The sequence below is a fragment of the Anoplopoma fimbria genome, chromosome 8 (genome assembly GCF_027596085.1).
Source record: "Anoplopoma fimbria isolate UVic2021 breed Golden Eagle Sablefish chromosome 8, Afim_UVic_2022, whole genome shotgun sequence".
Classification (NCBI taxonomy): Eukaryota; Metazoa; Chordata; class Actinopteri; order Perciformes; family Anoplopomatidae; genus Anoplopoma; species Anoplopoma fimbria.
In genome coordinates, this window is record NC_072456.1 from 4,100,175 (window position 1) to 4,122,261 (window position 22,087).

General features: G+C 40.4%; 1 protein-coding gene across 1 annotated transcript in view; it reads right to left on the minus strand.

Moving 5' to 3' along the window:
* Positions 1–22,087, minus strand: part of brinp2 (bone morphogenetic protein/retinoic acid inducible neural-specific 2) — a 129,016-nt gene that overhangs the window by 44,099 nt on the left and 62,830 nt on the right. Inside the window, exon 5 of the mRNA XM_054602845.1 lies at positions 8,163–8,399. Coding sequence (XP_054458820.1) covers positions 8,163–8,399 — 237 coding nt within the window. The remainder of the gene's footprint in view (positions 1–8,162; positions 8,400–22,087) is intronic.

Sequence of the window (22,087 nt, forward strand, 5' to 3'; positions counted from 1 at the left end):
CTGGTCTGACCGGCAGGCATAATGGTCACATTATTAACCTGCTTCTTCTTCCTCTGGACATTGATGTTGGAAATTGATTCAGCCAGCAAAACACATCCAATTAAAGCGGTGTTGCTGTTCTTGAGCATTGTGAGGTACAGCAGCTGCCTGAACATCTTCTTAATAATGTTGAGTCGATATTTATAGTGCAAATAATAAGTGTTTCAATATTACTCTGCTAATGAACAGACTGGACAACATGCAGCTGCTCTAGAGCTATTCTACTAGACAAAGAGTCTACAGCTACACAAACAGCTCTCTGAGGCTTTAACACTCATTATAAAGAAAACTTATTTTAAATATGGATAGCAGTTGTGGTTGAAAGTTTATCTACTGTGTATATATATAAATATTACATACTTTAAGAACCACAGTAGTGGCTGTCATGGCAGTGGTTATAGAGACAATTCTAACAAACAGATGCTTACAACGTAATGTTTAACTAGTTAACAATCTTAGATTAGCATGTTAGCATGCTAATATTTGCTTACATGCAAATAAGCACTGAAGATGGAATTTCAGTTAAGCCGTCAAGTACTGTGGATTTTAAATACATATTTTTGTGATTATGCATACAGCGGGTAAAATAAGTATTGAACACGTCACCATTTTTCTCAGTAAATATATTTCTAAAGGTGCTATTGACATGAAATATTCACCAGATGTCGGCAACAACCCAAGTAATCCATACATACAAAGAAAACCAAACAAATAAGTTCAGAAATGAAGTTATGTGTAATAAAATGGAATGACAGGGAAAAAGTATTGAACACGCTTACTGAAATTTATTTAATACTTCGTACAAAAGCCTTTGTTGGTAATGACAGCTTCAAGACGCCTCCTGTATGGAGAAACTAGTCGCATGCATTGCTCAGGTGTGATTTTGGCCCATTCTTCCACACAAACAGTCTTCAAATCTTGAAGGTTCCGTGGGCCTCTTCTATGAACTCTGATCTTTAGTTCTTTCCATAGATTTTCTATTGGATTCAAGTCAGGTGATTGGCTGGGCCATTCTAGCAGCTTTATTTTCTTTCTCTGAAACCAATTGAGAGTTTCCTTGGCTGTGTGTTTGGGATCATTGTCTTGCTGAAATGTCCACCCTCGTTTCATCTTCATCATCCTGGTAGATGGCAGCAGATTTTTATCAAGAATGTCTCGGTACATTTTTCCATTCATCCTTCCTTCAATTATAGGAAGTTTGCCAGTGCCGTATGCTGAAAAACAGCCCCACACCATGATGTTCCCACCTCCAAACTTCACTGTTGGTATGGTGTTTTTGGGGTGATGTGCAGTGCCATTTGACCTCCAAACATGGTGTGAATTATGGCATCCAAAGAGTTCAATTTTGGTCTCATCGGACCAGACTATATTCTCCCAGTATTTCACAGGCTTGTCTAAATGTTGTGCAGCAAACTTTAAACGAGCTTCAACATGCTTTTTCTTTAGCAATGGAGTCTTGCGTGGTGAGCTTGCATACAGGCCACTATAACCAATGCCATCAGTATGTTTTGCAACAATAAGGTTGCGAAGGTCTTGAGAGAGCTCTTTGCTTTTACCCATCATGAGATGTTTCTTGTGTGACACCTTGGTAATGAGACACCTTTTTATAGGCCATCAGTTGGGACTGAACCAGCTGATATTAATTTGCACTGACAAGGGGCAGGATTGCTTTCTAATTACTGATAGATTTCAGCTGGTGTCAGGGCACCACCCTTTCTTCATGTGTTCAATACTTTTCCCCTGTCATTCCATTTTATTACACATAACTTAATTTCTGAACTTATTTGTTTGGTTTTCTTTGTATGTATGGATTACTTGGGTTGTTACCGACAGCTGGTGAACATTTCATGTCAATACAACCTTAATAAAAAATAGAAAAGGGGTTTTATGCAAAAAACTAAAAGCTTTTGTATACTCCATGACACTGCCTTTTTTAAAAAAAAAGATGTTACATTAAGGCAAATGTAATCATCAACAACCATTTAAAAATACACAAACGCAAAAGGATCTAATAAATCGAATAAATAAGGATACAATTGACTAAAATGAAAGCATGTACATGTCTTTACATTTACTGCTAAATCTTTCCCTACCTTGACCAACATGAACCGAACACAGCGGAAGATGAAAGTCTCTCTTTTTCTTGAAAATGTCTCTGGGATTTTTTCCCTCTCTCCTCTCTCTCAGCGGGGAGTTAACGCCGCCTCCTAACCACCCTCGGAGCGGGGAATTGAATCTCAATTACCAAGAAGCTCCGTCTTATGTTTCATGTATGAGTGACCTCATTAGTCACTTACTCACTCTCTCCTCTCCTCACCCTCCGCGACACGTATGTTGGCCGAGAACTCGCATTCCCCACACCAGCCGAGGTATAATATTTCATAGATCCGGCTTCATGGCTTGGTTGTTGGGTGAAATGTGTCATTAATATGGTAATTCTAATTAACCCCTATCGGAATACCATTATACAATTGGCTCTTATATTTGGAACTTCCAACCGCGGGTCAGAGTCGAGTTGCATCACCTTTGATCGCTCAGGGTGGTTAATTAACTTCTGAGGTCTCACTTTGGGAAGAGGACTTAGCACAGGTCATTGCAACGTTGCTGATCAGTTGTAGGTTATTTCAAATGAATGTGACTGACGTATTAATTACTTAAAGTGGCCCTATTATGCTTTTCCACTTTTTCCCTCTTTAGTGTGTTATATATATTTTTGTACATGTAAAAGGTCCGTAGAGTGTAAAACCTGAAGTTCATGCCTAGAAGGAGTTAACCGGGCCTTATAATATCATTATAGGGCCTGTTTAATAAATTAAACAAAGAAAAATGTCTGTGAGTACTTTTAAAGGAGGGAAAATGTGAATAACAGCACTCCATATTAGGAATGAGGAGCTGCAATTTGATATATGCTCTGTAAGGAGCCAGGTAACAGGGAATCCAGTGCTTAGCCTTGAAGCTGGCTGTATTTCCCAATCTCACAAAACCAAAGGTGTGATGTTCCAGACGCCTCTTATTCACACCTTAGAAGGACATCTTGCCTCCCACATGAGATCCATCTGAAAAGACTAGAAAAGAACATCCTCGCAGGGAGAGAGGGCTCTTGTGATTTGTATTTATACATGTGCGTGTTTTTTTAGTGTGTGTGTGTGTGTGTCTATAGCTTTATGTCATTAGTTGAGGAAAAGTGAGTGGCTGAGGTTTGAGGGTGTTATCCTCCTCTTATTTCAAACACACGCTGACACACAAAATTATTTTCACTCTTCCTCGTCCTCTTTCTGTCTCTCTGAGGCTCTTGTGGACAATTTCTCTCATCCACGCACCCTTCGGAGTCCCCCCCGCCACAATAAATTTATCATCTCATCCCAGCAGACGAGATTTAGTCCAACTTCCCCGGCGACCCCAGAAGCCAAAAAAACCCCATTCTTTGAAAAGAGAAAAGATGCATGAGAGGGACAGAGATAGTGGAACAGAGAGAGAAAGAAAAGGGGTGGTCTGAAAGTCAAACATTATTTGCTCTGTAGATTACCTTCCTCTCATCTCTCTGCCTTTTTCTCAACTTCTGTCTGGCTGCCTGTGGGTTAGTGGATTGTGTGCGTTCCTTAACGTGAGATGAAACTTTGATGATGCTGAATGCATGCGTGTGTGCAGACAGTATGTGTGCTCGTCTTGTCCAGGTGTGTGTGTGTGTGTGTGTGTGAGATCGTGACTAACCAAGGAGATATTTTTAGCTCGTCAATCAAACAAACGTGGCTCTAAAAGTACCTAAAGGCCTTTTTTTTTTTTTTTTTTTTTTTTACAACAAACAGCACAAAGTTAAGCTTGGTCAGCAGGACAAGAACCCCCCCCCCTTCTTCAGTACTCTGCCGTCTTTAATATGCGGAATAAAATAAATTTAAAAAAGCAACTTTGCAGAGTCAGGTGCTGTCAAAGTGAATGAACAGAAATGCTGTTTACCCCCTGTAATGTCACTCGCTAAGCAATTTTTCGAACAATGGCGGTGCGCGCGCGGTTTCCTGGAATCTGAAGGGAACACACAAACACACCCACAGCGTTTAAGAGAAGCTGCCAGAAACCTGTCTCCAATTAAATCCTGCCTACACCTTCCAAGTTATTAAGGAGCGAGCTGGTGATGTGTTGAGATTATTGCAACAACACACACGAAAAAAAAAATTGAGGGAGTGACACCTGAATTGTTCTGCATCGTCGCCGCCGCAGCATCACACACCTGTGTCTTTTCTCATCTCTTTGTGATGAATGGTATTGATGGAGCATTCTGGCAAGGTGGAAATCCAGACTGTACACCTGGTGGGGCCTCATCATGGCTCAGCATGCTAACATAAAACTTGCACATTGCTAGTCTCTAAAATCTTCACACAGACTTATGATAAACAATGCAGCAGCTTCAAAAAGTCAGCTGAAAACAGATACAGGCCAAATTCCTCAGAGCAATAATTAAAGTCATAGGTTTTGTGTGTTTGCATAAGTTATGTGTTGAGAACCATGGTGAATCAACATTCAACTTTCCCCAAGCTTTCATGAAACAGCTACTGTCATCTTTTCAATTTAAAATAAATTGGAAAGGTTTCCACACTTGCTTTGCATAATTCCAAGTTGAAATAAAATGGAATAACTATTATTGTTGTTATTCGTATCAAGATTATTATAAAACAATAAATAACATGATCTTTGACTTACAAATGAAAAGTTAAGAGTCTTAAAGTAGCCCTGTTATGCTTTTCCACTTTTTTTCCTCTCCTTTAGTGTGTTATATATATTTTTTTACACGTAAAAGGTCCGTAGAGTGTAAAACCTGAAGTCCACGCCTAAAAGGAGTTACCCTCCCCCTCAGACACACTGCTCCTGAGCTGCCTGAAACGGCTCCCTTGAATTCTCTCCTTCACTTCCGTAACTTTATGAGGTCATAATGTTACGGAAGTCATGTAAATATCCTTCCGGCTAGTTTGTTCCTCAAACAACAAAACAGAAAGCTGAGGACTACATCTACCACGGTGTAGTGGTTAAGACAGCAATCTCTAGCCCAGGAGGCCTGGGTTTGAATCCCATCAAGACCTGTTGTTCATTTGTCATTCTCCAGAGGAAGAGTTTTTTGAAATGTGAAACGTTGACCAATCGCAACAGAGTGGGCTAGCTGACCAATCAGAGCAGACTTTGCTTTCTGGAGGGAGGAGCATTTCGTAGAGAGGGTGAGAAGAGGTGCTGCAGGACAGCCAGGATGAGAAAAACAAGGAGGATTATGAGCATTAACGCATGTAAACATGTTGTAACTGTAACTTGAGATAAAAATATGCACCCGGAAAATAGCATTATAGGGCCTGTTTAAGGAGTCAAATGTCCCCTCACTGCAAAGCTTACCTGAACTGGACAATGAGTGTTTGGCTAACAGCTACCAGTAAACACGCTGCTGAGTACATAGTCACAATTTAACCGCTGCTACGCGGGAAGACACTCCAAGTGAGTTTTCGTTTTTGGAAAGATTGTATGAAATGTATTACATGAAGACTTTGAGCTGCTTGCCTTCGTACATAGCCACTTGCTTTGGAGTTTGAATACGTTTTCAACACATTACGGTCCATTACAGCAGTAGTTGTTGCAGACACACTGGACGGAGAGCTCCACTCTACTGAGTGCACCTCTGTATTTGTAACATCTGGTCATTGTTTATTAAATGCTACATGGTTTTGCTTAAAAAGTTGTATTTTTCTGGAACAGCATAATTTCCAATTCAGCACAAGTAGATGTTTAGTTTGTTTCCCCAAATATGAGAAGATTGTAAAAGTGAGAAGTTTAGCACAATTGGCCACATTTATTATTATTATGGTCATTTCAGCTTCCCCCTTTTACACTTCTATCCCAATCCTTTTATCTTGTATGTACTTGTATTTCTCTTCCTTTCTCACTCGTATCTTTTAGGTATATTTTGGCTACTGTGATTGTAGCCCCTGGTGCTTTCTAAGTTATGTGTGATTTCCTATGTCATTGCAGGTCAGAGTTTCAGTTTAGACGCTGAGTGTGACCAATAGGAGGTGGTCGTGGTCCAGCTAGCCAAATGCTAAAGGTAAATTGGGTGAAGTTGATGTTAAATAAAAGTCATAAACAAACTCGCAGTGGTCGGCAGAGTTTTTAATGCAGCATCCTACACGGCCCAACAACAAGCCCCTCCCACTGGGAATCTTCCCATTTCTCCTGATTAGCCACTCGGTCCTTGTCAACCACGTTTTTAACCAATTTAGCGCTTACTTGACAAATAATCCCAGTCCAAATAAAGAGTATACATTGATAAGACAATGTCCCTCAAGCCTGATTGGGAAATAGACTGTCACTTGAAAATGTAGATAAAGGCGGTGCTTACTCCCATAGAACAACAGCCCTGCCAGAGTTCTCATCATACAACATGAACATCCCCCTTCAGACACTACAGAAAAACATTTCAAATATAGCATATTTATTATTCAAAGCTCATATACCAGGCTTTCATATAACATGTCTTTATGAAGAAAAATCAGCAGCAACTGAGCTGTTATCCAGGTGGGTTATCATAACACTTTATCGATGACTGCACCCTATTCGTCAGTAAATATCACAAGTGATCATGAACGTAGACGGAGGAACAACACTTCACAGGTACACGCTGCATAAACAGAGTTGTGTTAAGAACAAATTGGATCCAGCTCATGGCTATAAATCATCAACAACCCACCCACTACATCTGGAACTTGGACTGGACAGTATCAATCTCCCTCTCCAGCTGTCCAGAGCGTCTCTCTCTTATGTACTGTTACACTGTCAGCACATCCTCAGCTGTCTCAACACTGAGCCAAACAACACTGCCATGATATGATAAGTGTCTTTTTTATCAAATGAGTGCTAGCTCAAAAAACAATTTAAATATGTGTTGATTCAAAAGAAGGGAGACATGTTGATCAAGCAACGCTCAGAGAAGTTATTGATTGTAAGGGGTTTTATTAGAAAAGCTTCTTTTAAAGGTTCAAACCTTTGAGAAAATGTCTACGAACATGTATGTTTACTTAAGTAACAATTTATGTAACCCCAAAACGTATATTAAAATCTTAAAAACGTTCTGGTGGGGTATATAGAGCTATGGGACTGTATCAAACTTTAGCTGATAAAAGTTATTTAATCTGATGAAATGCTAAGGTTTCTTCAGGCTTCTTTGCTCTTGTTTGCATTACTGCTGATATCTACATTTTACGTTCTTAGACCTAGGACCCTTGCCAGGTCTTTTACCGCCTGGAAAACTCAAGGCCTGTCTATCAGGCACTCGGTGTCGTCTCTTGTGCCAGCTTTCAAGGTCTCGAAGCCAGGTTCCGCCTGTTGTTGCCAAACGAACATAACCTGCTAACCGTATCATTGGCCAACATTGTCTTCTCCAAAATTGCAATCCCATACAACTAAACTGCATGCTCGAATACATTAATAGGGAAACTTATTTTCTCCTGGATTACAGCCATAGTTTGAAACATGTGGTTAACATTGTAAATTGAAACATAACAAAACAAAAATGCCACAAAACTACTAAGATAATTTTAGTAAATAACATTCTGGTTTGGCTTAAAATACAAAACTGGAACAAAACAAAGCATGGGAAAGTCATTTTTACGAGTCAGGGCTGCATTGACATCTTACATCTCCATAAGTGTGTATTATAATATTGTCTGTGGGACTGATGGTAAAGCTCTGGGTGGACCTCCAATAAAAGAAAGGCCTACAATGATTGGTTGTTTTTTCGTGATGCACGTTGCTGCATTTTAAAAGTTGCATGCATTTACATTGACAGCATTAGATCTGAGGGTGCAAAAATGTGGCACTAGACCGGCCCTTACTGGTCCGAATATATTAGGACAACCCTCTGGGAGTTGCAGCTCATAACACACTTTATAAGGCAACTTCCCTTTCCCCTTTCCCTTGATTTTTGCCAAAACAATTGCAAATAACAAATTCACACTCTAAACACGATGGCACAAAGTCAAACTTTGTTCCAGTCTGGTTGAATTTGGCCACTATGTAACACACTTAACCAGAAGCTCATTCATAACATCCTCATTACAAGCAGCCCTAGTTTCCCATATCATTCCAGCCCGTACCTGATTCCATGAACTCTTGGTTGAAGCTGTCCCAGGAGTCTCTGCTCTTCTCCAGGTTCTCCTCCATGACCTTGATGTCTGCGAAGGGACAGTTGCACTCTGGGAAGCGGGGCGAGCACCGGCACCAGCAGTCGTTGTTGCGGCAGAGCAGCTCGCCCTCCGAGTTGCACGCAACATAGCTGAGGGCTGCCTCCACAAAACGCCCACGCAGGAATTCGGGCAGGACATCTTGCAAGCCTGGAAAAAAAATAAAAAGAGTAACACATGGTTAGGTATTACTCCAGTTTCAAAATAACGTGGGTTTTTTTTTGGGGGGGGGGGGGGTTTACAAGCTTTTTTCACGTGTTTCACAAGTTATTTTTGGAGGGCAGAAAGGTAGAAATGTTGAGAATATGGACCTGCATTTTTAGCTCTCAAACATAAAATGAAGGACTTTTTTTGATACATTAAAGAATATTGTAAATCTCTTGTATAACACGTTTACTAAGCATAAAAATTGATTTTGAAAAAGTTCTTAAAGGCAACAATCCGCTTTGAATCAACTGTGTGGAAGGGATATCATTTTTTTATAGTATTTATTTTACAAATTGCAACTGAATGTTCCTTTAACGGGCATGCATTTTTATACATATTTTAAAATGTGTTTAAAAATGCATGCCTATTTTAAGTCTTGTTTTCATATTATATAACACTAACAACTTTTTACCATGTTCCAATATATACAGCAGAATACAAGTTTTTGCAATGCTCAGCTGCACAGAGATACTGAGTTCACAGCATATCATGGCTGAGGCCTACTAAAAAGACAACAGCTCCTCAGCTGGCTGTGTTTATTGACATTTGGTTAGGTGAGCGCCACACACGTTAGACTTCAACTCTCTATATGTGTGGCGGTATTATCACAGGGACATGAGAGTAGGTTGTTTCCTCCAGAGCAGCTTAGCTGGTATCATTCTCAGTGGCAGCTCTGGCAGCAGGTACTGTGGGTGAATATACAATAAGTGTAGACGCCTGTCCGAGGCCGTATTTTAGTAGTTTGGGGAGCAATCTGCAGCAACTGTCACCAAGTCTGCAGTCATCACAAACAACCTGCTGTTCCAAACCTGCTGTGCAGATTGTTTCCTATCTACGGGTTTCATTATTTTTACTTCCCGCTGAGTAATAGAGACGCTTAAATCATCATAAGAGGAGCGTAGGTGCTATTGAACTTTGTCAATTTCTTTGTTTAGAAGTATGTAGTAGTTCATCCATCTACTAGTCTTTAGAAGCTGATGGATGTTGTGCCTTGTTTTCATGACCAATGCATATTATTCTGCAGACAGAAATGCAAGACATAAACACTTAACATCATTTTTCTGCTCTCCCATTGAAAATTATTTGAACCGACCCAGAACATTTTTTTTATATTCCTGAATTTACTTTTATCTTTAAAAAAGTCAAAGTGACATGCAACCAGCTGAAGTTGCTGTTCAGACTGATAGCTATGGTTGCATGTTAAGTCTTAACAAAGACATGAAACTACTGTATTTATAGAGGTTTCAACTTGAAATGAGAACAATTTTCACTGCTCCTCAGACTATATGATTCCAAGTCATAAGTGTCAACACATACATGTACAAGAGGAAGATATTTTCTCTTTCTTTAAATGAGTAGAGTCTGAGTAGTCACACAAAAAACACACAAAAGGGCAGTTTCAAAGAAAAGTTTCTTTCAGGTCCAATTCTGTGGCTGGTTCAGATGAGCTTTATTCACTGTGCAGTGGAGACAGAACTCCACAACAAGGTTGTAGAATTATCTCTAACTACACTAGGTTCTGGTCAGCAAGGACAAAGGACCTTGGATCAATCAGCACCCAAGATATGTATTCATTGTCAGGGTCTGAGAACCCAACTCACACTTACGTCCGTAGTAGTGGATTTGCATAGGCTCAATACACGCCTGTTCTACAAAATAAGAGGTGATTGATACATTAAGGTTTAACCTCTTACAGGGCTGGCCTGAGCTCTCTTCACATTACCAAAAGGTTTCACTCACAGAGCTATGTTAATTAATGTAAAATTAATGTAAAAAAAGGGCAGGAATACAAAGGCAATATGAAATAATAAACTTAATACAACTTAAAGATATAAAATGTTCTTCTACAGCAGTCTGTGTGTAGGGGTACTGAAGAGGACAAGCTTCTGCTGTCCTCCTAAGGGACGGATCTCTTCTAGCAATTTAATGTACTTTTTTTTAATGCTGATCTGTTATTGGCCAAAAGACGTAAAATGATGCTCCAAAAGGAGGACATCCTCCCTAATCAATTAACAACCAGAATACAATATTGATATAGTGTTGGCCCAATGAAGATTTCTAAATTTCATCTTTTATTCTGTGACGAACAATAGATAGATTGTTACATTTCCAAATTGGAAAAAAAATGATGACGTGCAAATTGCAAACTACTTTTAAATATTAAAAGTAAAAATGTCCTTTTCCCAGATATACGTTTTCTTTTTTTTAATCAAGTTGTCGCGGGCTACTTGCATCAGCCAACGCACCAGTTAGCTTGTTGTAGCAGCGCTGTAGGACTGTTAGCGAACGATGATGATGGATTTGGACTGGGGGGGTGCGACAGCGACATGTGGCTGGATGTGCGGCGGCACTCCTCATGTCCTCCCCAATTTTATTGAGTATTTAGCTCTGTAAAAATAATTAATTCAACTTATTGAACTTCTTAATGATATTACAATTAGTGGCAGCACCTCACTAGTATCTGTCCATGACATTTCTGTTGATTTGGACCATATTTCTCCCGAGCAGGCCATTTTCACAGCGGATATTTGACACGGTAGCAAAAGAACCGGTGTAAATACTCAATCAAACGAGCTGCTTCGGTTTTCAAGGTCCAGCTATTGTTTATGCTGGCTCGCTGTCTCGCTGTCATGTCACAAAAGAACAGAACCATTGTTGGCGTTGTCAGCAACACCTGTGGTTTTCCTACTCTGCTAAATCCAACATGTCTGCTGTGAAAAAAGGCCTATTGGCTTTGACATTGACCTGCCAATGAGCCAATATGACTACATAGACTGATGGCAAATGGAATCAAATACTGCAAAAACCATGGGTGAATCTAGAGAAATATTCATGGGGTGACAAACGATTGGTATTGAGACTTTAAAGGGGTAGCAGAAATTACTGCACTCCTGACTTATGTGGCTTTTTTGGGGGGGTATGGAACAATTGATTTTAGTGGCTTTTAAACTGCGGGCGTTTTTAATTTTGAACTCGCATGACTGATTAATTTTGGAAACATTTGTTTACAGAATTTTAAGAGATGTGGCAATCAGGAGACACTCTTAATCAGCAGTGAATATTTTGGTTTTGTTAGGTTGAAACCGTCCTTCGACCAATCAAACACTACACTATCCATCTGTATCCGTTCTGTATTTTTACTGGTTGAAAAACAGGAACCCCCTGTCAGAAACTAATGTCCAAGACCACTGTGACTCACAAAAACTCAATAAAATCTATCCTGAGGCAAGTTATATCACTGGTCAGGCTGTTTTCAGACAGCGTTCACAGCTAAACCTACAAAAAATGAATGCACCGTCATTTGTAGATATCAGAATAAATAAAGGATTATGTATTTCAACTAATCATTAAGTAGGAAGACAACAAAAAGTCAAACAGGGCCTGTCGACAGGTCAAACAAATGTCGTTTTTTCCCACAGGAAACAGCTATTAGTGTGATACAAGAAGTCAAGTAACTTCAGTATTTATCTCAACCCATAACGCCAACTAAGTAGTATTGTACCTCAAACCTAAGTATTCAAGTATTTCACAAGTACTTGTGTATCCTAAACATAAGTTGTTCCCTTTGAATATTTAAAAGTTTATTTTGAAAGTACTGTTTGCATGTAATGAACTAAAATTGACACGTGTTGATGGACATTTGCAGGAAAATTCACAAAAAATTAGGAATAACTTTTTCGTGAGTTATCATACGAACTGTTACACTACTACAGGCAAAGTAAACACAATGATCAGTGGACCCCCTGATATATCTTAAATACCCCCATTGGGGGTCACGACCCCCAGGTTGAGAGCCACTGCCTCTTACAGAAGAAAAAAAAAATCTTTTGACATGGAATTTGAGCACAATACTGTTAGAGCACACTGTATCATTTCAGAACTGGTCATTCTATACACTACACACTTAAATGGATTTCGCTATTACATAGTGTATGATATAAGATGTGTAATGTTTGCATTATGAGGAGTCACAGAGTCAAAAGGTAATAAATTCCAAAGCTTGGGAAAACAATGTCCGTCTCCACATCCTCTAACAGCGAAGGGTAACATCCCACTTTTAACTTCACCGCTTTCATGATTTAAATTCTATTAAAAAAAATACAGCTATGCTAAGTGTGGTGCCATTAAACCAAATCAAAAGCCCACATGCGATCTTAAAAGCGCATCGTCATCCTTTCGGAACCAGCAGGCGGCTTTTCACGCTGCTTCTCTGAACCCATCAGTTGGTCTGTGTCCGCCTGTCAGTCTGTCTAATAATCACCAAGAAGCTCCCTCTCTCCTCACTCTGGATGACTTTCAACAGCCAAGTCAATCCAGCTATGAATATATGCACGTCTCTTCTCCGGTGTTTACTCTTTCAATGGCTTGGATAGCGATGTAATTAGTCAATTTTTTTCCTCTTCCATGCTTTGGCAGGTGCTTTGAGAATTTTGTGTGTGTATGTGTGTACGAGTTGGAAACCTGGCAGGGGATTCTTCAGTTTGGGAGACAGCTAAATAACACTGTTCCAAACACCATTCGCCGTCCAACTTTCTCTGTCTCTCTTCCACCTCGCTGTTTGTTGATTCGTCTTTCTACTTTTCTTTTCCTTCGGTTACAATCACTCTGTCACTCTGTGGGAAGTAGATGTGGTAATTTTCCCCGTCAAACGCTTCTAGGTTTGTAAGGGCTTATATCCTCTTTGCTACAGCTGTGGTGGAAGCTGTAGTAGTAAAAGTAGTTTTCAAGTAAGCCTTGTTATTAACTGTCAGATCATTCTGTTCTGAGCTCTGTTTGACTATACAGGGACATTTTTTTTCTTCTTCTTTTTTTTGGTTGTTAACATTTCCACAAGTTCATCTAACATTCAAGTTAACTGTATCTATAAATACTTGGAATACAGCCAAGCTATCGGTCATGCTTCAAGTCACCAGTCAAAAAAAAAAATGTAAAAAATATGATGAATCATTTTTTAATTTTAATTCTGTTTTTTGGCTCTCAACCAAAAGGCATAGCTGTGATGGATTGGGATGATATCATTGAAATGAGCAAGAGGTCACTTATAAGTATTGTGTATATATTTACTTTACTATATATTTATCATTTAGAAAATGGGGAGGTCAAATCAAGCAATCTGATTGGTTCATGGTCATGATACACTATCCACATACCACAGAAATAACTTCTAATTCCTTTGCACTTTCACAATCACTCACCATCTGGTTAAAAAATGTGTGTGTTCTCATGGTTGCTTAGCAGAGTTGGCCTGGGGGGGCATTACTTCCACCAACTGGGAGCGGGTTAAAGATACTAAATAACAATGTAAGCTGCTAAAAACCTGCTACAAAATGGAAACCCTTCAGGTGAACTTCTATGGAGTTTTGCACGCAAATAGGAGGTTCGAAGGTGTTGCCCAGAATGTGCAAACTAGCAGGAGCACAGCAACAAACTAACCACTACCTCCTCAGCACAATGATTCAGAAACCGTTTCAGATCTTGACACAGAAGAGATTATATAGTGAAACCTCTCTCCAGAACTATTGGCAACCTAAACTCATGGTGCAGAATAAGAAGCACAAAATCCTCACGATGCCAGGCAACACACCTCCACCCAAAGTTATCAAAGTCATCCTACTGATGTTGGAAACATTCTCAATAGCTGCACAATAAATGGCAACACACAAATATTGTAAATAAAGAGCCAAAAATAAAATCGTCATAAAGCTAGCCTGCAATGAAAAAAGAAATATGCTAGCCGCTAGCGTACATTCCATAGCAACCGTATGTTCCATAACAACCGCCTCTCTTTGTGCAGGTCAACCAGCACAGAAGATCCTATTTTATTGTAAACATCATTATTTATTTTTTTACATTTATACCATTGCCTGTCTTGAGCTATTCATTTATCATACATATGTCATTGTAAAATGAAATATATAAACAACTATGAGAGTGAAAAGTTTCTGGACCAGCTCTGGTTTGATGTTACAAGGTGTCGTTCGGAACTGTATTCAAGCCCCAGTAGTTAGCATAGCAGTTGTGTCGTTATATTAGATAATTAAGGTGGATGCAATCTGCTCTGTGTGTACATCAAAGTTATTTAACAGGCAGAGCGAAACACTTATCGATGTCTCCTCTTCTCACATTGCTGCTCTCCACTTTCACTTCAAGCTTCACACTGGGTGGGTAAATTGCTAACCCGAGTAAAGTGAAGGTTATTTTTATAGCACATTTAAAAGCAACAGGAGTTGACCCAAAGTGCTTTCCAGCAGAGGCCATCGGGTAATTATCTACCTCAATACAGGTATACACAAAATAAAGAAATAAATGCTATATATATATATCAATAAATAAAAGGTAAAAAAGCAATAACAGGTTGGGATAACATTAGATTAGAAACTGGTAAAAGGACATAACAATAAAGAACCCAAGGAAGTGCAGTGTTGAGTGTGAGCAATTAAGATCTACGGGACACACTTATGAGTAGTGTGATATGTACACACTGTGCAGAGAGGGGGACCCTATTAACTGTGACACCGCTGAAAGGCATGCCGGGTACAACTCTCTCCCCGCCTCTGTTTGTGTGAGCTTTTGCACTCAAATGACGCATATATACTCTGCACTGCACAAGTAGTATTGAAAAAGAAACTGCTTTACTTTGCAAATGTTTTAGGAAGAAAGAAATGCATAATGCATAGAGTCACAGGGTGACTTTAAATCAACTGCATACTCCCTCCCACGGTTCCCAACACTTCTTGTTCCCAACCACCACAACGTATATTAGCTGATATCAGGACTGCCTATGTATTACATAGAATGGAACAAAGATTTACTTGGACAGTATAACAGTATACTGTGGTCAGTAAAATGTGGCCAATGCCCTTTAACCTCCATTGTGAATATCAAAGGAAGTGCTGCACATATAAGGGCATATTGATGAAGGAAACATTCTCCTTAACTCACCAATTATTACACCTCCAGGTTGCTACATTCCATTGCATTCCAGTTTGATTTATAGCCTATTTTAACTTGAATTATAATCAATCCAACATGGGTGTCGTTTTGTTAATTATGTACTGCTCTGTGGAGGCAGAATTAAGACACTCGTTAAATCACCCAATGAATCAATCAATCATTAATCCTCCACGCTGCCACGTTCAAGTGCCGAGGTACGGACGACTCGCAAGCAGGACTTAGATGCGGAGCAGTTCAAAGCGATCGATCGCTTACTTGGTTAGAGTTCCAAGCGGAGCTCGGCGACAGGTGATCCGTCAGTGAGGGCAAAGTAAACAGGAAAAGAGGGGAGGCGGTAGAAATGGAGAACAGGTTGTGGTCAGGGAGATGGGGGCAGGGAATGTGAGGCTGGAATGCTAAGACTGCATTGTGCATTAGATGATCCGGAAAGTGACTGGGGAACGAGGGCCCATATACTGTATGTGTAAGGGAGATAATGAAGGAATAGGGAACAGGTCTAATGGTGTGTAAGTGGATCAGGAGATCTGATGCATGAACCAGGGGAAATAATGGAAGTAAACAAGTCATCGTTACTGGGGTGCCTCATTATGGACACATTTGATTGCAAGCTGTCCTGAGAAGTGTACAATATTCTACTTTTACCTTTTAATTTCTATTTAATGTTTCTTTTGACAACGATGTCTAGGAGTTAGCCTAACATGATGAATAAATAACGTCAGCTAAGATAACACTTTGCTGGCGTGGCTAACGTTAGTGGGCCAAAGACAATGGCCGTTTCTCAATAAGTGAACTTCTCTGTACTTGTGTCCTCCTGAACTTGTGAAACGTCATCTAGCGCGGCCCAAGTACTGTTCCAATACACAAGTTCGCATTCAGCCAAGTACGGTCCAAATGCCCGGAAGTGTCCTTGCTCCACCCATTATATCGGGATGCAACTTGCAAGTTTGCAAGTCCACACTTGACCATACTTGGTATTGAGAAACGGCCAAAGGTTGTTTCTCGAAGTCAAGGATGCTTCCTTGGTAGGACGGGTCCTTCCAAGTCGAGTTGCACGTCACAATTTCTATTATGAATATGGATTCCCCCAAACATTATACAGCGATTCAAAACATAATAAAAAAAGAAATCAAATCAAAAGAGAGTTTTGTAATTCTTATAGCTCCGAAATGAATATGCTCTCCTCAAAGCCACAAGACTCCATTGAAAAATGAAGCGATTTTACTTTGCTGATGACACACTTTATTCAAACTCGGCAGAAACAAAAAAAAACTCCTAAAAACTGTCTTGGTTAGCCTAATCATACTATGTCTAACAATCACCAACTCTGGTTTGGTGGAAATAAAGCCATAATATATTGGGCTGAATGTGAAAATATTCTTGTTCTACCATACCAACTCTCTCTGTTGTGCTGGCCTCAGAGCTATTAGTAGTTCACTTTAGCTGCCAGAAGAAGGTCAGAACAAACTTTTAAATAAGACATTAAATCTTAATCTAATAAAAGTGCAGATTTAGCAACTGGATTGGCAATTTTCTCACTTCAAATTTGTTCGTAAACAATTTTGCATGTAGGTGTCCTGGTAAATTTGAAATACATACCAATCAGTGTTTATTTTCTATCTGAAGGAGAAAGAAAGTTAAGAGATAATGGATAAAATTATAGTTCATGTTTCTGCCTGGCAACAGTCTTTTTTTTCTTGTCTGGCACCTGTTTCCAGTCACTACCATGGATTTCAGGACCTGTCTGTGTCTCCTCCTGATTGGGGCTTTTAGGGTCATTACCCATGAGGCTTTCCTTCCATCCAGCCACCGATTTGGATCACCCCAGTAGACTAGAAATAACAGACCCACGGTCCCCTCTCTTTGTATCTCTCAATTTCCAGCAGAGACCACACTTATTTTTGCATTTTGGGCAATTTGAAGCTCTTAAGCCTCCCTCTTCAATGCCGCCCCTCTGTTATCGGTGTGTGTCCAAAAGTTCGGTCCACTTTGCCGGAATGCGCTCCATGCTGTAGAGGCGATGCTGCTGCTGGTACCCTTGGAGGTTACTTGGCGACGACTCAGCTTCAATACACGGTACAGTAGACGGGCTGGCACCGATGATGCTGTATCACACACTCCGCTCCCTCTCTCTTAATGCTCATCTCCGTGCCTGCCTGTCTCTTATTCTTTCTTTCCATTTGGCTGTCCCTTGAATTTCCTGCAGACTTGCTGCAAAGAAGGAAATGCGCATTTTCTTCAGCCGGGGTTGTTTTGTGCTCTCTTTCGCAAAAGCTTTGTGTTCTTTCATTGGACATTCAGCCACATGGCGTACAAGTGCAAAATGGAGGGCAGTAAGGTTGGGAATAGATAGATTTAAGTGTTAAAAAGGGTAAAATGCCTCCATAGCCCCAAGTGCTCTTTCAAAGGATGAATTTTAATCTGGCACTCTCCCTCTACCTTTCTACATCTCTCCCTTAAACCACCTTTACATTTGATAGCGCCATTTAGGGCTGTGATGTCAGAGGAGGCACCGACAGGGGCATTTGGCGAGCCATTTATATGGCGTGTTACACAGTGACAGGTGGTGTACTGAGAATTTGTTTCAGTGACTGCCCAGAGTCGGGCCCGAGCTGTGGGAGGCACTTGACAGACCTCTCGCCCTGCAGGAGTTCACAAGTGTCGTACAGCATCTGTCCCTAGGCCCTGCTGCTGCTATTGATGGAATTCCAGCAGAGTTCTAAAGGTACGTTTGGGGTGCTGTTGGGGTTGGGGGGGATTTGTTAGAGGTTTTCCTGGTGTCCCTCTGAGAAGGCCACCGAGCAGCTGTCAGCAGGCAATGGTGTCATTTCTGACTTGAAAGCGGGGCCTGCAGATTCATTTCTGGTGCTTTCATTATATAACAATTTCTAGCGAATACACAGAGAAACTCCTTTGACAGTAATACACGTCTATATTTCGTTCCAGGGACATCTATTATACAATCATATTTCCAATCCGGGATCCTGAACAGACTGAGATAGAATTGAAGGTGAATGTTTGCTTGTATTTAAAAACAGACTATGACTTTTGTTGGAAACGCTTTTGCATTCAGGCGATTGTGTTACGGCCCGAGGTCGTGATGGACTGAGTCATCCTTTTGCAGGTTCCCACAGGTTTTCTGTGTTACATTTACTTGACATGCAGAGACTGTCAGAGCCTGTGAGTCATGGTCAAACATAGACAGAGGATTTTTACAATTGTAACAAGTACATTGTGAAGGATGTGCAGGGACGGCGAGAAGCCTTGTGAAGGTCTGTGTGAAAGCGCCTTGTCAATAAGGATGGACAAGGGGGAACATGGGAGGGTGTCCATGAGGCGGTGGACATATTCAAGGATTCTTGCCTTCATAGCTGGTTGTTACAAGAGATGACAGGTGCCATGGAAGTACTTTTACAGGAGAATGCCGAAAAAAGAGATAGGGAGGGAATAAGATTAGATTACAGCCGCGTTGTGAAATGGTCGTGGTTGTTGCTGAAGTCCTTTGAGGGTAGAATCCTTGCAACAAAATAAAGCCACTGCAACTACGCTCCAGCATCACTTCTCAATGTGTGTTATGTTATTTCCAGCTACAGGTGGTATGAGGCTTTTTGATTTAGCTCCATATCTGTGGGCGTCTAATGGCAATGTTCAGTGCCAATGCAGGAAGTGGTGTGCCCTTTATGTATGTAGTAATGTGGACAGTAAGGGTATGAAGGTAGGAGTTTTGGATGGGTATACAGTGAAGTAGACTTTCATGCAGAAAAATATGTTTGCCTCCAGTCAAAGACCTGCAATTGTTCCTCCTCTAGGTTACCATGGAGCCCACATTGTCACTAACGGCACTCCCTGAATAAATATTAACTCTTTTTTTCTTAAACTTAAGGATTTCAGAGAGAAGCAAACAGAAGGGGTCTACAATTTGTGTTTCAAGGATATATCCAGATGTGTTAATAGTGTTTTGATAAATAACTATTAGTGACAGTTATATCTGAAAGTCCTAGGGCGTGTGCACCACGGGGGCTAAGTTAAAATATTCAGAGGTGCACATTCATCACTTTGTACTCATTCAATCTCACCCTTCAGCCCTTCTCATTCCAGTTTCCAACCCTCTTTCATCCCCACTCAGCTTTACTCATTTGCATCTGTTAAAACGACATGGCCTGTGGAAGTGGACAGTGGGCTCAGCAAAGTAATCGCTGAGATATTGAAACCAAGCTACATTGCTGCAAGTCAGACAATCAGGTTATCAAAGGGGGGTGCTGTGGAGGCTGAATCTCTGTGTCCTCTTGTGCTCTCTGAGCAGCAACTAAAACAGGCCATTTTTTGTTCATTTATTTATCCTGATGTAATCATTTTCATGAATGCGTGAGACAGTGACGGTCCCACGTATCCTTTCCTGGGGGCCCTTTAGCGTTTGTATGGGACTTGACAGGCTTTCAGCGAACAACAAAATAAACCCAACAGCTTCATTATTAGATGATGTAGTAGAAAGAGCGCTAAATGCCTCTTAGGGTGGGTGGGGTGGGGAGGTTTGATGGGTAAAACCAACATGAACTGTCAACCAGGAGCCCGCTGATCCGTGTGGAACCATAAGTCAATTACATTTTTTACCATAGTTTTGTTGCGTAACTTCCATTCTTAACTAACTCCAGTAACGTAACGAACATAGCCTACTTATTTTATATAACAAACACACCTATTTTAACCCAAACCACAATCTTTTCTATAACCTTACCAAGTACTTTTGTTGCGTTAGCAAACCTAAAAACTAAGTAAACTAAGTAAAGTTGGAAGTTTATATTAAAAAGCACGAATGTGTTGGCATGACTGAATAATGCCATGTTCTGAAATGGCAATAATTGAATTACAAGCATTCAGAATAGACTAGGGCTAGTGTTCGCAGATTGAATGAATCCTTCAAAAGAAGGGTTCTGTGGAGTCAAGAAAGCTGCTTATTTTCCAACACATTGCCCGGGGAAGGACTTCACTGCAGGTCGTGGTAAACCTTCTGTCAGGAGTAGCCAAGCCGTTCATTCTGACATTTAACCATGGACCACATGTAGGGCACGGATACTGAATTCTCAGAGTCTCTATTTCCATGAGTGCACTTGCCTTGGGGTGTTGTTTGTCCTCTGTAACACTTTGTCCACAAGGGTGCTTTGCAATGAGAGCCAGGGTCGTTTTCTTTGATTTGGTGAGAGAAGATTATGTAAACTGAGAGCTGCTTAATCTAACTGCTGCATTGGTTTCTACATTTTGTTTCTCTTTTTATTAGGCTTTTTTTTAGGGAACTGGATTCTTGATGTGTTGTTAATGCACTCAGACTCAAGCACACCACCCACACTCAAACACACATTCACATTCATAACCCAACTAATAACCGAAGAGGTCCTATTTTGAATGCTAAAACGCCATGCAAAAACTAAAAATTCGACACAAATGATAATGACTTTAGCAACTCCACTTCATAGCACAGCTCTGAAGTCAAGGCTGAGGTCAGGCTGTTTTTTGACAATCAATAATAATGAGAGAAGGATTGGCCACTGTTGGCCCAGTATACGCACACACAAACACTAAGGCGAAGCCTAAAGGTACGCAACACACACAGACACACATGCAATCAGAGTCAGAGATCAGAGCGAGGGAGAACAGTGGAGCGTTGAGGCGTTCAGGGAATATAAAACACAAAGAGACTTTTTCTTCTTGGCTGGAGAATGTACAGCTCCCGAGACTCGGAGTTTCTACCATATCACGGCGAAATGATGTAACACGTTTCTGTCCTATAACTCTGATACGGTAGCTTTTCTTTTCCTACATGATTTATCAGCTGTGGAGTGGCTCAACACATAAAGCGGCTGTGTAGTTAGAGTGGCCCATCCTGTTACAATGGGGGGGTTTACATGCAGGTGTTGAGGCCTTTACAAACTTAATTTGATTGCTATTAATTTGCATGTCAAGATGTATGTGAATACCAAATGTGAATATAAATGTTTTTTGTTTTTTTATTTGAAGTGCGTCGATTTTTCTGAGCTTTCCCACGCAGTAAAGACATCAAGCAATCATGTTGTGCGGCACACACAAAATTTAAAACGTACACTTATATTGCACAACATGTAGGCGCCAAACTTTATAACTTTTTCAACTTTATAAGACCAGATCCGCTCTATTTCACAATAAAAGCCCTAGACATATGCACTGTGTATCAGTTTACCAGAGGGGAATAAACATAAATGTGCTAAAGGCTACTCAATAAAATAGCTTACAGCAGCTACGGCTGTACAAAAATGTAAGCATACAGACTGCCGATGTTAATTTTTCATGCCCAGGATGTGTAAAGGACTTTACTTGGAAGTACTAACAGAGCCAAAATAAACAACAGTTACATTTGAATGTATCCTCCCACAGAGATACCAGTTTTTAAAAATAGCATCACACCCTTTCCTTAATTAATAATTGCACTAGGCACCTAGATTCTGATTTTATTTAGCCCTAAAAATGCCAGAAAAAACTTGCATGACCTAATTGCAAGGATGTGTTTTCTGAAATTCCAGCCAAATGGAACCCATCAGGCTAATTGGCCAAAATTAAAGGATGGAGTTTACCCTTTGACATTGCAGTGGTTCTCAGATCCCATTTCAAAATCAACATACAACAAACGCATCACGCAATATAACCCATAT